The sequence below is a fragment of the Loxodonta africana genome, chromosome 4 (assembly GCF_030014295.1).
Source record: "Loxodonta africana isolate mLoxAfr1 chromosome 4, mLoxAfr1.hap2, whole genome shotgun sequence".
Classification (NCBI taxonomy): domain Eukaryota; kingdom Metazoa; phylum Chordata; class Mammalia; order Proboscidea; family Elephantidae; genus Loxodonta; species Loxodonta africana.
Genome location: NC_087345.1, coordinates 65,526,561 through 65,544,831, shown reverse-complemented (window position 1 = coordinate 65,544,831; position 18,271 = coordinate 65,526,561). Strand labels below are relative to the sequence as shown.

Genomic DNA, 18,271 nt, shown 5'->3' with positions numbered 1-18,271 from the left:
ACCTCTTTCAGGAGTTAAAAAAGCAAAGATGACATTTTGAGGACTAAGGTGCGCCTGACCCAAGCCACGGTATCTTCAGTAGACTTGTGTGCATGAGAAAGCTGAATAATGAATAAAGGAGACTGAAAAAGAATTGATGCCTTTGGATTATGATGTTGGTGAAGAATATTAAATATAGTATGGACTGCCAGAAGATTGAACAAATTTGTTTTGGAAGAAATACAGCAAGAATGCTCCCTATGTTATAAGCAAGGATGGCGAGACTGCATCTCACATACTTTGGACATGCCATCAGGAGTGACCAGTCCCTAGAGAAGAAGAACATCATGCTTGGTAAAAGAGATCCAATGAGATGGATTGACACAGTGGCTGCAACAGTTGGCTTAAACATAGCAAAGATTGTGAGGATGACGCGGGACTGGACAGTGTTCCGTTTTGTTGTACACAGGGTCCCTATGAGTCAGAGGCACCTAACACCAACAACGTAGTTAGTGTACTCTGATTACATTTTCTTTCTTGTGAACTTTTTTATTTTCTGTGAGCTAGGAATCATTCCCTCTCATGAGTTCCTTATTTACCTAAGTACCTTTCTTTTACTCTTCCAAAATTCTCCAAGAGAATTGTAAAACCCCTTTTATACTATTTTTCCATATTGTTATTCACAAGAGGTAACCATTTAGGTTACTTTTTTTCTTTTTTTGAATTTCTTGGCATACCATACCATTTCTGGATCCCTTCAGTCTACTGCCTCACAGTGAACTGGGTATAGCCAAATTTAATAAATGCATTCTCCCACAAGTAGGAAGCACCAAATTTTTATTACCCTCTGTCTCTCAATCCAGAAACCCTGGTGCCATAAGTGGTACGGCTGCTAACCAAAGGGTCGACAGTTCGAATCTACCAGGCGCTCCTTGGAAACTCTATGGGGCAGTTCTACTCTGTCCTATAGGGTTGCTATGAGTCGGAATCGACTCGACAGCACTGGGTTTTTGGTCTCTCAATCCATCAGTCTTGAATCTAAGGGGACTTCTTATGGACAGGGTTTATTAGCCCCTTCATACAGAAATGATAATTCTAATATTTCATTAAATATATATACATTGATAAACATTGAATACGTGCACCCCGTAGCACAGAATGCTGTACACAAGTAACGCCAGCGATGAGGACTATCTGGACGTGTGCATGAGATTTTAAGAAAGTTTTATTTCATTTCAGTGTTTTAGGTGGTCATGAGAGGTTTGACTGTCTCCTTAAGGATTTTAAATTATAATCGTAATCCATTGAACAATTTTTTAAAATGTTTTTTTGGTTTTTATCATGCTTGTTATAAGTAATAACTATCGAGCTTCTTCCAGATTAAAATTTCTTGTTTTGGTCTGACATCTTTTTAGATTTGACCTCTATTTTTGACAAAGCAAGCATGTTTTTATTTTCTAACTTGAAAGTGGGATGAACTCTTTTCTTTTTTCTTTTATCAGTTTTAATAAAATCACCAACTTTAGCAATGTGCCTGAATCTAGAAGTTAAATGAATGTTGTTAAATTATAAAAATGCAGATGTAGTATCAATACATGATAGTAAATTCTAACTAAAGTAGCTGTTCATTGGTGGATGGGTGGGGAATATTCTGGGGAGGTAGTGAACGACTTTCCACTGAAGCACTTAAGTGGAGAGGAGCAATTTTTCATTGAGTAGTAGGTCAGATCATTTGGGCATTTTCCAACACCATCTCCAATGCCCGCTATCCTCCATTAGATGACTCAGTGTTTCTAGAACATCCATACACAGTCTTTGCACAATCCATTTACTCTTCTTGGAATGTCACCCTCCCAACTCATCAGAGAATGACAAGCAAATTCCTGTTCTTCCATAAAGACACAAATCAGAAGTCATCTCTTTTGTGAAGTCTTCCCTCACACTTCCAAGGCCCCCAAATTCACTTCCTCTCTTGTGATCACAAGGTACTTGTGAATATGCCACTATTACTAAACTGCATGCCCCTGGGGAAGGGGGAAGGAGAGAGAAGAGGAGTAATATCTAAGCTTTGTGTCCCATCCAGTACACAGCAGTCAGGAGTCCTTTGTTGCATAAATGGTCCAACTCTAAAAATCTGTCATTCCAAGGTAGGAGAGGTGTTAAAATGCAGACTCCTAGTCTTAACTGAATCAGACTCTCAGCAGAGTGGCTGTGTTTGATGAGCTTTCCGGGTGATTCCGACACAGGAGGTTTGTGGCACATACTTTGGCAAACACTGTTCTAGGCGGTCTACCAGTCTCTTCCTGCCTAGCACTGCTCTTTCCAAGAGCTTGTTTTTGCTTCTCCTGTTTTTACTTAACCTTGCTCTCACATTCACTAAGCCATTTACTTGACCTCAAATTCCTTGAAATTATTTTCATTTAGATTTCAGATATGGATATACATTCTGGAACCACCTGGCCCAGAATTATTTGTTTAGCTGACTCATAATTTCATGTGTGTTTGTTCCGTTAACCTACATTCCCAAGGAAGTTGTGTGTGTGTGTGCGTGTGTGCGTGTGTGTGCGCACACGCCCGTGCACTTAATGAAGTTTTAAGGCATGTGAAGCATTGTGAAGCTTATAAATGGCTTAGTTATACTTTTTATTCCACAATGCTTTTCTGTTTTTATGTTTATATTGTCAAAGTGCCATTAAAGTTACAAACCGTATAGCAACCACCAAGATTCCTTACAGGATTTCAGAAAATAGGGGATTATGGTATAACATAAAATTAAACCTGTGTTCCAGTAGGTGATATTTTAAAAAATTATTTTGTATCCAAAATGCTTTGGAAATTATTTGATTAGATAAACCCATCCTAGTATTATGTCTTTCAGTACTATCCTCCCTAATCAAGTGAAGCCAAGAAAGAAACTGGAGGAAAAAAAGTTTTTCCTTTTTTTTTTTCCTTAGATAATGCCTAACATAGAACCCAGTCCCCAGTGTTTAGTTTAATATGCTACGAGTTTTGTACAAAGATATTTTAAATGACTCAGTAAAGGAAGAAAATGAATTCTGCCTACTCTGCCTACATGATTGAAATGCAGTCTTCAAGACATTATCATAAAGAGCCCACTCGAGAACGGTTCTGTTAAGATACAAACCCATTGTGATAGGCTGGAAAAGAGTGCTGTTATAAATCTTGATAAACCCTAAAATAAGATCAAGGAAGAATAAGTATAATAAGTACGTAATCAGACATTCCACATCAAGTGATGATAGTTAATAAATTCACCAGAGGCCTTTACGTTAATATACTCAGAATAGCCCCCTCAGTTCAGTCAGCTTTGTTCATGAATGCAAAACTCATTTTTTTCTTCTTCTAAGCGGTAGGCATTTAATGAGTATATTTTAGCACATGTCCCTTTTTCTCCTGACTTTTTAAAGAAAGTGATTTCATCCAAGTTCGGGAAATACAGACTCTAGTGAAGGCTATTTGGGCAGTAATGATATTAGGAGTTGGGAAATGCATCTTTGCAAATGAAAAATAAAAAGGTCAGAACTAGCCAAAGAACACTCATCGTCTTCCATGACCAAAGGCAGTGTGCTCATCAGTTCACCTGAGTGCCATTCCATCCATGGCACCAGAAACCAGCTCTGGAGCCAAATAGAGACAGTAGGGCAAGCAAAGACTAACAACACATTTCTGTGGAAATGTGCCACGAAAATGAAGGACTCCAATAGACTGCCTGGGCCCGTCAGTCCTCAGGAGGTCTACCCCAATTCCATTCCAGCAGAAACAGTACACTGGTTCTGCAAAAGAGGGATGCAGAGGGCAGGGCATCTCCCTTACCCTCTAATCAGGAAGCTCCAAAGAGAGAAAAGTAGAAAGTCCTGAAGAGAGAGACATGGCAGGCAGTGTGGAATAGTGGTTAAGAACACTGTGATTTCAATCCTAGCATTACTGTTTGTCAGCGTGACCTTGGGAAGGTTTTCTTAAGTCTCTGCTCCTCGGTTGCCTCATCTGTTGAACGAGATGATCATATTTGCTTCTTTGGATTAAATGAGATAAAACAGTGGTTGGCACATATTCCACATAGTCAATTAATGTTAGCCATGATGATGATGATGATAGGGTATAGATTATTATTTGTGACTCCCAAAGGAGAGATATTCATGGTGGAGCTATTAAGAAACATGGAAAACCATCACACTTGAACACATTTTAAAGGAAAGAAGTATTTTTGACTGAATTTCCTAGTTTTTTTTCTAGATGCTGGAGTTGAATTTTCATTCCTAACTTATTTTAAAATTTTAATCAACTACCCAAACCCACTGCCATCAAGTCCATTCCGACTGATAGCTACTCTATAGGACAGAGTAAAACTGCCCCCATAAGGTTTTCAAGGCTGTGAATCTTTACAGAAGCAGACTGCTACATTTTTCTCCCACAGAGCGTCTAGGGGTTTTGACCACCCACCTTTCGGTTAACAGCCAAGTGCTTTAACCACTGCACAACCAAGGTTTCTTTAATCATCTATACTGATCCACTAAGTATATTTAAGGAGGCCTCTGGGGAGGATCTGAGTTAGCTCCATGGAAATTTTAAAGACAAATTAATTGGAGAATCAAGGTTTAAGAAAATGAGCAGTAATGCTTTTTAAGAACATAAAGTTGAACCTTTAAAAAAATTTCCTTCAAAGGCTATATTAACTTTAAAAAGTTGCTAGAGTATTATAAGCTCATTATTTGATCTGTGATACTCTTTGGAAAGAATGCAGAATATGAAAAGAATACTTGGATTTTGATCTCGAGTTATTTTCCCCAAAATAAAATAGTACTTTTTTTCCAAAATCCATCCACACTAGCTCAAAGTTTTCTAAAGGCAAAAAAATAATCTCTAATTCCACAGGAAGCCTCAACGTATCTAATACAGAACTTTACACAAGTATACCCATTGTAAAAAGGGTTTCACATCTCACTGCTTCTGCCTCCAAATCAAAATTTCTCCTTCCTAGAAAGAGCAGCAAAAATTGATCATAATACAGAAAAAAATGTCTTAATAGAAGGAAAGGAAATGACTAACTAGTTAGGAAATAGGAAAGCCATGGCAAACCGAAGTCCCTTTGTGAACATTTTCCTAATGCAGAATATAGACCCCAAGGAAGGACTTAACCACACTCGTTTTTGTTTGCTGGAATGGTGCTCAGTTAGGGTTCCCAGCCATCTCCCCAGTGGACAAGATCTCTCCTGGGAAAATACTGCAACAGGATTTGTAGTCTTGCCTTCTGCTGGGTCCTTTCTTCGATAGAAGGATAGAACTGTAGAACTCTAAATTATTTTAGAGATTTTACACATAAAATTAGTAGATTACATTAGTCCGGAAAAGGGTAGATCAGTCCAGAAAAGGGAAGTAATTTAGGTAAGCCGTCTTCCAAAAAAACACAAAAAAACAGTTGCTGTGTGGTCAATTCCAACTCACAGTGAACCCATGTGTTGCAGAGTAGAACCATGCTCCATAGGGTTTTCAGTGACTGCATTTTCAGAATTACATCACCAGGACGTTCTTCTGAGGTGCCTCTGGGTAGACTTAAACCTCCAACCTTTTGGTTAGCAGCTGCGCGTTAACTGGTTATACCACCCAGGGACTAACTAAGCCCAAACACCTAACGAATACTATAGGAATAGAGCTGTAATGGTCTCCACTTGCTTCTAAGCTCCACTGCTGCTTTGGAAGAATTTGTGATTTCACTGATACTTCCTAGCATTATATTACCATTATTAATAGAAGTGGAACTATATGTGCAGAGGATAAAGTATTCCATGGTTCGGTCATTGAAGTAGTATTTAATCACAGGTTGTGAATTTGTTTTACATAACAGAAAATAACCAAATTTACTAAAACTTAGAAGTATGTTTATGTTGTTTATACTCTTTAAGTCTTAAGCTGCTCCACAAATAGCATCATCATTTTGAATAAAAATGTGTCTGAGTGTGTTATTATTCACTAATTCAACCAGCCAACCTACCATCCCACCAATATTTTTGAAACTTCACCGTTACCAGGCATAGTATAAGTGTGAAGATAAAGAAAGAAAAAAATGATTAAATAAATAACAGTCCTTGTTCTCAAGGAATTTGCCAGCCAGTGGGGTGGGGGGAGGGGACGCTGACATGAAACCACCAAGTATGATCCTGTATAATACATGCTATGATAGCACAGGGTGCGGTCCCTGGGGCAGCACCAATTAGGGGCATTTAACTGAGTAAGAAAGAGAAGGCGCCCCGGAGCAGGTAGCATTAGAAGTGAATCTTAAAAGAAGGGCATTAAGGAAAAGAGGCATCAAAAGAGGAGAGATGTGCTAGACAGGCAGGCACAAAAGCACAGGGCAGATTTAGGGAGCTAGTGCTTCTGTAGGGCTTCGTACCAGGATTCACTGAGGGCAATGGCAGACAGGGACCAGCCAGATCATAAACAGCTTTGTACATAGGACTAAGAAGTTTGGGTTTTACCCGTAAAGTAAGGGAAAGGTGCTGAAAGAGTATGTTTTAAAAGTTTATGTGCTTTGAAACTATGTGACTCAAACTATAGTATAATAGTTCTGGGTTGTTTGTTTTTTTTTTTTTTTCCCCTGTTCCTTAATATTGGACACCTCGGTCAAACATTTGATTGAGAGTAGACAGTGAGAAAATCACCAGTTGTAGACCGACAAAAACCTCATTCTTCATCTGTAAAGTGGAGATCTTTCATACTTAAGGTTAAGCATTTATTGCAGTGTCTGAAATATTGTAGATAGTCAGTAAATACAAGTTGGCATCATCACCGTGATGATCATCATTGTAAAAGATTGAATTGGAGAAATGGATTCAAATGCTAAGAGTTAATTTTAACATCTAGAGTTAAGGTCAGTTTTCTGATTCTCCTTAAAGTAATTTTGAGTCCCTTCAGAGAGAACTATTTTTTCAGAGAACTATTTTTTCATGGCTAGGAAAAGGCATTGGTTAGCCAAACACATCAATTGTGTACTTCTGCTAGTTTGGTTGTCCAAGATAACAGAAAAAAAAATTGGGATTTCAGTGGTTGATAGCAGTATCCTGAGAAGACCTAGATGATTGATTAGTTGATTAAAGGTGGAAGAGAAAAATATCAAGGTCTGTAGATAAAAACTAGGGATAAAAATTAACTTTTTTTTTTTGCCACTCTGTTGACTGGCAGGCCTTCAGAAAGAGAGCTAAATGCTTTTAACTTGATGTTAAACTATATATAAAAGCCCTTTATACTCTAAGGACTGTAGGTGATTTTTTGATGTGTTTTTGTAGTTGGAATATTTTCTGTAGTTTTGCCCATATGAAAATTTGAAATCTAGTTTAGCAGTTTCAGTTTGATTGTATTAAAAATTAGGTAGGTCAAAATCAGACTTGCTGTCTGTATGATGCCACCTCTTTAAAAAAAAAAAAGTAGACTGTATTTCAATATTCTATAGAATAATAGGTTTACTTTCTGTGTTCAATTTTGTTAGTGCTCCTATATCCCTCCCTGTGAGAGAGAAAATCAGAAGAACTTGGAAAGTGTCATGACTTGGCAACAGTACTGGAAGGAAGAGATTGGTTCCCAGCCATTTACTTGCTATTTTAATCAATATCAAAGGTAAGTCCGTATTTACATGTTCGTATTAAAATTGTTTGCAGCCTCTGTAATTTATTACACTAATAAGTCATAGATTGTACCCACTTGACAAAATATACAACATGGAGTTAGTCTTAACCCTTTCTTGTGTGTAGTTAGCAATGCCCTCCTTGCTCTAGAGGATGGGGAAGCATATAAAGAATCTGCAGGAAAAAAAAAAAAAAAGAGATAATTTGTAACATAGAGCTGACCCTCTGACTACACCAAGAAATGACAGTGCCTTTAGGTAGGCACATTGTATACTAATAGTGTTCCCTGAGCATTATAGATTTATACATAAGGTAAACAATGTGCAGATTTGTCAGCATTTGGGCTGCATCAAGTCTTATCTATTTTGATGAAGTATCAATGAAATGATATACCAGTAAAGCTTCTTTTAACTTAGAGAGCACTAAAGTTATCAGGAGTCCCCGGGTGACAGCAGTGGTTAAGCTTTCAGCTTCTCAGGAAGGTTGGCCATTTAAACCCTCCCGGAGGTACATTGGAAGAAAGGCCTGGCTATCTGTTTCCTAAAAGTCATAGCCATGAAAATGCTTTGAAGGACAATTGTACTCTGAAACACAAGGCATTGTCATGAATTGGAATCAGTTCAACAGCAACTGGTGAAGTGATACCATATAACAACGGTTCCTTGGACTAGAACACTTCAGTAGCCATCCAGATTAGTCATAGTAATTTATTCATCCAACATTTATTAAGTATTCACAGCTCCCTGCTCAACATTGCATGATGTACATTTCACTTGTATTTTCTACACATGCCTCAAACCTTCACTTCCTCCCACATTTCCTGTCTTAGTGAATGGTACTATTGTCTACTCATTTATCTAATCTAGAAACCTTTGAGTAATTCTTAGTTCGTTTTTCTCCTTTACATTTGATAGCCTGAATTAACCATCATGTTGGTTTTTTCTCTAAATGACTCTCGAATCCATTAATTTCTCTGCCTTCTTGCTGCCACTGTCTTAGCTTAGATTCACGTTATTTCTCAGCTATGTTAGTGCAATAGTCTTCTAACAAGTTTTTCCATCTTTTCCCTGCCTCTACTCCAAGCTATTCTCCAAGGTGCTGCCAAAGTGATCTTTCTAAAGCATGAATCTAATCAGGTCACTCCTGATAGCTTTCAGAATAAACTCCAAATACTTGTGTATCAGTCTCCCTAAATCTAGCATCTTACTATAACAATGATTTATATTATTTCTTATGATTGTATGGTTAGCTAGGAGATTCTTCTCATGGTCTCTCCTGGGCTCATGTGCAGTCAGACAATGGCTGGAATAGCTGTATGGTCCAAGATGGCCTCCTTCACATGTCTGACAGTTGGTGATGGCTGTTGGCTGGGGTGTCTCAATTCTCTTATCCTCTAGTAGGCTGGATCACCTGCCTTTACAACATGGCAGCCTTAGGGCAGCATTTCAAGAGAGCCAGGCCTCCGCTCTGGAACCATGTAACATTACTTCTGACACACTCTTTCGGTCAAATTAAATCACAAAACCAGTCAGATTCAATGAGTGTTGAAATAGACTCCACCTCTTGATGAGAAAAGCTGCAAAGGATTTGTGGCCATATTTGGTCTACCGCAGCATACCAGGTTTCTCAAGATCTCACCTTAGACTGCTACCTCTCCAGCCTCATCTTTCTTCCTCATACTCCTTGCAGTAGCCATACTGAACTGTGCGCAGTTTTCAGAGTATACTATACTTCTATATCCATGCCTTTTTATTTGTTCCTCCTGCTTTGTGAATGCCTTGCTGAAGACTCTCCTCAGATGTCACCTCCTCTGGGATGCTTTCCTTGATCCCCAAATTAGATTTAATTGTATACGAGTTAGTATACCATCTGCTGCAGATAAACAGAAAACTCTGGCTTGAAGTAGCATAAACAGGAAATGTATTATTCCACGCATCAAGAAATGCACAGGTTAACCTGACATCAGGGTTGTTTGATGCAGTGGCATAACAGTGTCATCAAGAACCCAGGTCCTCTCCACATCTCGCCTCTACTTCAGGGTAGCTTCCCTCATAGTTACAAGATGGTTGCTGCAGTTCCAGATGTCACATCCAGATACAGCAGTGTCCACAGGCAGAAAGAACCTGTCTCTCCTGGTATATCTTTCTTGGGATAAGGAAACTTCTTTCCAAACTCTCACAGCAGACCTTCTCTTGAGTATCCTTGTCCAGAATGAGTTCCTTTGCCTACTCCTAAACCAGTCACGGGGAAGAACAATGAGAATCTACCCCTAAGTTCAGAATAAGGCAGTGTCTTCGAAGTCACATGAAGGAGGGGTGTTTACCTCAATAGATTTGAGAAGAAAGAAGAAAGAGGGACAGGATATTGTGGAACGACCAAAAGCGCCAGGTACAAGGTGTGTCTACCATGTCTCATAGCCTTGTGTGTACAGCTCTATTCCAGAGGTTTTCAACCTTCACTTTACATAAGTATGCCAGAGGAGCTTTTAAAAAATGTACCCTGGACCAATCAAATTATGTCTGGTGGTTGAACCGAAGCATTAGCATTTAAAAAAAATCTGCCCCAGAGATTCTAATGTACAACCCGGTTCGAGAACCACTGCTCTAACTTCTCACCTATCATCCTGTACTGTAGTTCTTTATATGTCCATCTACCCAACTACACTGGACATTTGTGAAGGACAGGGCTATACCTCTGTCTTTGTATACCTAGCACAGTGCTTGCTTCTCAGCTAATATGTTTGGTAAACAAATGAATAAATGAATGCAAGACGCCAAATTAATCAGGAGGGTTCTTTGCTTCCAAAGCATAAGAATGTATTGGTGGAAGCAGACACATATGCAAATATAAACATGACTGTCTTAGTTATCTAGTGCTGCTGTAACAGAAATAGCACAAGTGGATGGCTTTAACAAAGAGAAGTTTTTCTCTCACAGTCCGGTAGGCTAGAAGTTTGAATTTAGGGCACCAGCTCCAGGGGAAGGCTTTCTCTCTCTGTCGGCTCTGGAGGAAGGTCACTGTCCTCAGTCTTCCCTTGGTCTGGGAGCATCTCAGCACAGGAACCTCAAGTCCAGAGGATGTGCTTTGCTCCTGGTGCTGCTTTCTTGGTGGTATGAGTTTCCCCCTCTCAGCTAGCTTCCCTTTCCTTTTATCTCTTGAGAGATAAAAGGTGGTACAGCCAACATGCCCGGGAAATGCCCTTTACATTGGATCAGGGATGTGACCTGGTTAGGGTGTTACAATCTCACCCTAATCCTTTTTAATGTAAAATTACAATCACAAAATGAAGGACAACCATAGAATACTGGGAATCATGGCCTAACCAAGTTAATACACACATATTTGGGGGGACATAATTCAATCCATGACAATGACTTCATCGGCTAGAAATAAAAAGGGGAAGAACTTGAAGATGGAGTGGCTGCAGTGAAAAAATGGAGGCTTGACAATGTAAGGTATATTAGGTATATGGGTTATATAGTAAGGAATGATGACTTTGTAAGCTGGAAAGGTAGCTTAGTGTTAGATTTCTAAAGGGTCATAAATGCCATGCTAAGGAGACAGTCTTTGTCATATGGGTAATGAAAATTCATGAACAGTTTTTTTTAACTGAAGACTGACATGAGTGGACCTTCGTTTTAGAAAGTAGCTGGTGTGAGTTTTGAATATGTATTGGAGGGGAAAGATGGACTAATGGCAGAGAGTTCTATCTCAATGATAGGGGAAGGAAAGAGAGCCCTGAATGAAAAAAAAATTTTTTTTGAATGGCTACCATGTGCCAGCCATTGTGAATAACATTTTGTGTAAATCACCAAATATCTTAAAATAGTTCTATGTACTATCCTCCTTTAACAGATGCAGAAACTGAGTCCTAAAGAAGTTAAATAACATGCCCAAGGCACACAGCTTGTAAGTGACAAAACTTGAATCCAGTTAATCTGATTCCCAAAGCTCCTTTTATTAACGATCTGCTGGTCCTGATCTCAGGAAGTCCTCATGGCATAGTGGTTAAGAGCCACAGCTCCTAACCGAAAGGTTGGCAGTTCAAATCCACCAGGCGCTCCTTGGAAACTCTAAGGGGCAGTTCTACTCAGTTCTGTAGGGTTGCTATGAGTCGGAATTGACCCAATGGCAATGGTGTTTTTTTTTTTTTTTTTGGTTCTGATCAGGGATTTTGAACTAGAGTAGTGACAGTGAAAGTAGCTAACGGGGCTATATCAGAAAGACATTTAAAGTTAGAATCCACAGAAGTTAGCAAAAGAAAGGTTGTCAAATTTGACTGGGTATAGTAATAGTGTGGCTTTGCCTCTGTTGAGTTTGAGGTACTCATAAGATGTCCAGAAGATTGTTGATCAAGTTGGAAACATAGAACTTTTAGTTCAGGAGCAAGAGGCGAGGGCCACTGTCCTACAGATTGGGAATCATTGGCGCACAGGCTACATTTGAAGCAAAGGGAAAGAATATTTAGTGGGAGCATGGAGAGTGAGAGGAGAAATGTGGGTGGAATCTCGGGATTATGTACATTTTAGTTATAGGCAGAAGACTGAGGAAAAGTGGACAGCTGGTGAGAGGAAAGGCAAAAGAGAACAGCATCTCAGAAGGGAGAGTGTTTTGAAGAGAAGAGGGGTAATGGAGCAGAACTACTGAGAAGTCTTTGGTTTTGGCAATTAGACGTCTGTTAGTGATCTCAGTTAAAACAGTTTAGGGATTGTGTTCTATACAGTCTTAGGGTATAGAGTTAGAAGTCATCTTTTATTAGGCTAATACAATTATCTTTTATTAGCCCATCTTCCGCCTCCAATACATATTCAACGCTCACACCAGTTATTTTCCTAAACAAAGATCTACTCATGTCAGTCTTCAAAAAAAAAAAACTTTTCATGAATTTTCATTACCCACATGGCAAAGACCATCTCCTTAGCCTGACATTAATGACCCTTTAGAAATCGAACACTAAGTTACCTTTCCAGCTTACAAAGTCACTATTCCTTACTATGTAACCCATACAGTTAATAAGAATATGAAGGCATTAAGTGCAGACTACTCTTTCAAGAAATTTGCCATAATTGGAAAAAGAGTTTGGGGAGGAGTTGAATAATTGAAGGAAGCAGGGTTGGATAAAGAGACAGGAGCCTTCTACAGACTAAAACTGCTGAGGACAAGAGAAAATTTGAATGTATATAGTAAATAAGGTAAAAATGGAACAGACCCTGAAGAAAATGAAGTACAATGGAACAAAAAGGTTAAGAAGTCGGGATTTTTTTTTTTTCTGTGAAGAGGGAGGCCTGCAAAAAAAGACCTAGTAACAGGAAATGGGCACCAGCAGTACGATGGATACTGAACTCACCACTGCCTGAGTCAGGTGTTTCCTTTAAGCTTGAGCCAAAAATTGGTTTCAGAATGTGTGTGAGTCTGAGTCTGTGGATGGAGGCAAACAGAGTCATCTCCTCCCACTAGCTGTTCTGACTTGCTGATGATCACTTTAATAAACTTCCCTCACTCCCCACTCAACTTTATAAAATTCACCAAGTTTTGTAAATTCTGCCACTACTCCCAAACAAGGGTGTCTCCTGTTAGGGCATGAATTCTAACTATCCTCAGTACGCAATTAAGAAGAAGCCCTGGTAGTGGTTAATAGCTATGGCTGCTAACCAAAAGGTTAACAGTTTGAATCCACCAAGTGCTCCTTGGAAACTCTGTGGAGAAGTTCCACCCTGTCCTATAGGGTTGCTATGAGCTGGAATCAACTCCATGGCAATGAATTTTTTAATTTAATTTCTCCAGAACGGTTGGCAGTTTGAACCCACCCAGCAGCATCATGGGAGAAAGACCTGGTAAGCTGCTCTCGTAAAGATTACAGCCTAGAAAACCCTATGGATCAATTCTGTTCTGTCACGTGGGGTCACTATGATTCAAAATTGACCAACAACAACATCAACTTTAGTAACAGTAAATTTAAGCCCATTCTACCTCCCTCAGAGTTGATAGGCATTCATTACCCTGAGTGTCCTAGTCTCAAACTACTGAGGGTATGAATAGAAGTCGGGATGGTGTATCACAGCAGAGCAACACTCAAGACATGTTCTTCAAGCGACTTGGGGAAATGAGTTTGGAGTTTGGCTCTTATACTATGACATATGCAAGAGGAAACAAGAGTGCTGGTTGGAGGTGTGAAAATAGTAGCTCCCTGATGCAATCTACTCTTGGTACACATTTCACCACTGCTAAATATGAAATAAAAATAGACTTACTGTATAGACTCCCAGATGCTCTTGGTAAGGTGAACTTTATATTTAAAGTAACCTTTAGATTTCACTCAAATTCAGGAAATTAGGGAGAATGGTTACCAAGAAGTCTCCATTTTTCAAGAAAAGGATGTTATTTAAAAAGTCTTAGACAAATATTATATGAGTCTCAACTGTCTACTTTGTAAGCCTTATTTCAGTGAGCCGTACTCAGGAGCTTGGAGCCTTGGTGATGCAGTAGATAAGCACTTGGCTGCTAACTGAAAGGTTTGTGGTTCGAATCCACCAGCCACTCTGCAGGAGAAAGATTACAGCCTTGGAAACCCTACGGGGGCAGGCCTACTCTGTCCTATAGGATCACTATGAGTTGGAATCAGCTCAACAGCAATGGGTTTTTTATGCTCAGGTGTGGAATCTGCAGCAGCCAAAGCAGCCACAGTCAGTCCCCATCCAGTTATCCCTTCTCCCACGGCCAGGGAGGACTCCACAGAGGTGCTACGGTGACTTCGCACTGAGTACTTGGTGGAGCCCTCTCATTGGTGGCTTCCATTCATGATCTTCCTGTATAACCCTTTGGCTTTCTGCCTCCATCAATATTGGGACTCACATTCATCTTACAATGTATAAATTTCTTTGGTCACTTTTACCCTCCCTAAACCATTTTCTCCCCTTAGCCTTTCCTTGGCTTATCTTTTTTCAGTTAAACCCTCTTATACCCCTTACCAGGTATGCTTTGAAATCCTCATTCTTTTGCCAGTAAACTTCCTTGTATTCACAATGTTTTCATAAAATTCTTCTTTATCTTTGCCTTAACTGACTTTCCCTTGAAGAAGGCACTTCCTTGAAAACAGTCATCCTTAATTCCCTTTGGGTCTAAGGGCCAGGAGTGTTTTGTTTTTTAAAACTTTTCCTATTATAGAAAGCATAGTGTTTTTCTATACAAATTTACTTTTTTAATACTTGGTTTTACCCACCCACCAAAAAAAAAAAAAAAACCATACCCCTTGCTGTTGAATTGATTCCAACTTATAGCAACCCTATAGGGCAGAGTAGAACTGTCCCATAGAGTTTCCAAGGAACAGCCGGTGGATTCAAACTGCCAATGTTTTGGTTAGCAGCTGAGCTCTTAACCACTGCGCCACCAGGGGTCTTCATCCATCAAAGCGGATAGAAATTCACAGAGCATCCACAGCAGGCTTATACACACACACAGTTGTCAAATGAACAAATCTAGCCACACCACCTGTGAAGACTCCTGAATTCATCCCATGGCCATGGTTCAGGCCCTTTCCATTTCTCTTCTAGATTGTTGAAGTGATCCTCAGCTGATCTTTCAGCCTTGGCTTTTCTCTGTTGTCCATCACCCACACTACACTAGGTTTGATTGATTGTTTTTAAGCCTCAACTTTATTTTTTCACATTCCCTTGTTACATTTTTTATAGCTTCCTATCATCCATAAGGGGCCCTGGTGACAGTGGTTAAGTGTTTGCTGGCCAGCCAAAAGGTTAGCAGTTCGAATCCAGGAGGCACTCCTTGGAAACCTACTGGGTCAGTTGTACTCTCTGTCCTGTAGGCCCTCTGTGAGTCAGAATTGACTCAACGGCAACAGGTTTTTTTTTATTGTCCATAAGATAAAGACCATGCTCTTCCAATTTCAGCTTCAAGTTCTGCTGTGCAGTCATGTGCTAGTCATGGAGAAACAAAAGCAAAATGGCAGCAGCAACAAAAAACAAAATAAAAAACCAGATAGCCCCTGTCTTCATGGAACTTATAGTCTATAGTCACACCATTAGATATAATTACAAAGTAGGGTAAATGCTAAGAGGAAAAGCTGAGGGCTCTGCTATGAGAGATTATAACAGGGCGGGGAATTTTGAAGAACTGTCTGAGTAATTCATACTTTGGTTGAGCCCAGAAGGCTGTTCAAGAGTTAGCTAGGCAAAATGAGGGGAAGAACATTTCAGAATGAGGCACTACCATATATACACAGGTTCTTTGGTTAGAGAGAGCTTAGTGAGTTTCAGAAAATGCAAGAAGGCCAAGTGGCAGGACAGCAGTGAGTGAGAGGGAGAGCGTTGAGGCTGGAGAAGAGAAGTCTGCAGGGCCTGTAAGGCAGAGTCTGGGCTTGGATTTCTATGAAGTATAATGAGTAGCCAATAATAGGTTTTAAATAGGGAAGTGGTGACATGATCTGCTTGTAATGTTTTAACTCTTACTGTGGCTGCTCCAGTCACCATGATTACTGTGTTCGCCATGAACGTTGGCATCTTTCTGTCTGTGCTTCTACCCCTCTCCTCTTCCTTCTCCTGGGGACACCTTAACCTACTTCACATATAAGAATCAGCACGGTAGCATGGTTGTAGTAGGGACTGTGGAACCAGCTACTTTCAAGTGGTGTGATATTGGATGTGTTACTTTAACCCATCATGTCTCAGATCCCTCTGTAGAAACCAAGTAGCTATGGAGTTGTCTCTGATTCAGGTGACCCTGTGTGTGTCAGAGTAGAACTGTGCTCCATAGGGTATTCAGTGGCTGATTTTTGGGGGATAAATTTCCATGCCTTTCTTCCAAGGTGCCTCTGGGTAGATTCGAACTTCCAGCCTTATAGTTAGCAACCAAATGTGTTAACCATTTGTACCACCCCAGGACTTTCCTCTGTAGAAAGAGTGAATAATAAGCTTATTGTGAGGTTATCAATGAGATACTATATGTCTAACCCATAGTAATGCCTATCAAAGTGTTTGCTATTGTTATTTTAGTTACTATTATGAAGATTCGCCTAAAAGTCACGTTTGTATAACCTCTCATCTTTTCAGGTACAATTAATTCTTTTTCTGTGTGCCCATACTGCCACTGTTGCTTTTCTTATACAGTTGTAGAGTTGACTGATTGTGTCCTTTTCTCCTCCATTAGATTATGAATTCTTTAAGGGCAGTAACCATGTGAACCCAGGCATCTGGTTTACACTTTCCCTCTCCCACTCATTAACTGTATGATCTTGGGGAAATTGCATTATTTCTCTGTCTTGGTTTTCTCATCTAGAAAATGAGGGCAACAGTATCTATCTTAAGGGTTTTTTTATAAGAATCGCATCTGCCCAATAGTTCCCCTTCCCTTACTCTGTAAATTTCTAACAACTGGGGACGGCATTGGGTTTTGCACTGGGTTAGGGTAGAAATAGCTAATCAGTGAATAGCCTGGTTATTCACTGATTGGAGGCTCAGATGTTGAATGAATAAATAATAGGAGCTTTTTTGAGTAAAGCAATAGAACACAAAAAGAAAAAAAGAAAAGATTCTGTAATAAAATAAAATAAATATATTCTAATACTGAGCAGATCTGTCCTAGTTTTTAAGCTTGTTTAAAGTGTGTTTATCCTGTAGTATATATTTTTTAATCAAACTGATCCTTGGCATGTTTAGCGAAAGATGAACGTAATAGCCTGAGCTCAAATTAAGTAGAGTGCTGTGTAGAACACAGTTTGAAAGCCATTCAAATAGAAGATTGAAAGCAGGTAATTAGAAAAGACTGCTCACTTACTTAGGACTTAGTGTTCTTATCTATAAAATTTGATAGAGAGGTAGATTAAATGATCTCTAAGATTCCTTTAAGCTCTCAAGTTCTACGGTTTTATCATTCTCTGACTCTGAAGGCTTGTACAGTTGCAGCAGCCAAGGATGATAGCTAAAACCTCAGTGGTGGGAGAGAGAGAATTAGCAAAGAATTAAATGGTTAACTGTCTGGAGCCATTTCCATGGAGGAGCAGGCCGTCCCTCCTACCTCAATAATAATCGAGTTTCATAACGATGACATTGAGTCATCAAAAAAGGTTAAATTTGGTTCAACATACTAGCCTTAAAAGGCAGGGAAATGTGTAATGCATTTTTAGAAAGATTTGTTACCAATAATATTTTAACATTTTTATTAGTTTTTAGTCAATGTGAAAGGTTAAGCTTTAGTTATCTAGAAAATTCACTTGTGTGATTACTTACATACTCACTAAAAAATAAGCAGTTCCATTTTATGGGCTACAGAGATTGTCCTGCCAGAAAATAGCTTATCACATCATGGTGTGACCCTCTTCAGTGTCCTAGATTTCATCTCATGAAACTGCCACCATTTCAGTCGTTTTCCCTTTCATTTATTCAACAAGCATTTATAAATCACCTGCTATGTACCAGGCTCCTCTGCCAATTTGTCGTACTGTGGTGGCTTGCACATTGCTGTGATACAGGAAGCTATACCACCAGTATTTCACATACCAGCAGGGTCACCCATGGTGGACAGGTTTTAGCGGAGCTTCCAGACTAAAACAGACTATGAAGAAAGACCTGGCAATCTACTTCCAAAAACTTAGCCAATGAGGACCTTATGGATTGTAACAGAATATTGTCTGACTCACTTGCTTT

The 18,271-nt window shown here is 39.5% G+C and overlaps 1 protein-coding gene across 1 annotated transcript in view; it reads left to right on the top strand.

The window, feature by feature from the left end:
- The window catches only part of KCNMB4 (potassium calcium-activated channel subfamily M regulatory beta subunit 4), an 87,050-nt gene that overhangs the window by 16,354 nt on the left and 52,425 nt on the right, over positions 1-18,271 (top strand). Inside the window, exon 2 of the mRNA XM_003405204.4 lies at positions 7,481-7,608. Within this exon, the coding sequence (XP_003405252.1) occupies positions 7,481-7,608 (128 nt within the window). The remainder of the gene's footprint in view (positions 1-7,480; positions 7,609-18,271) is intronic.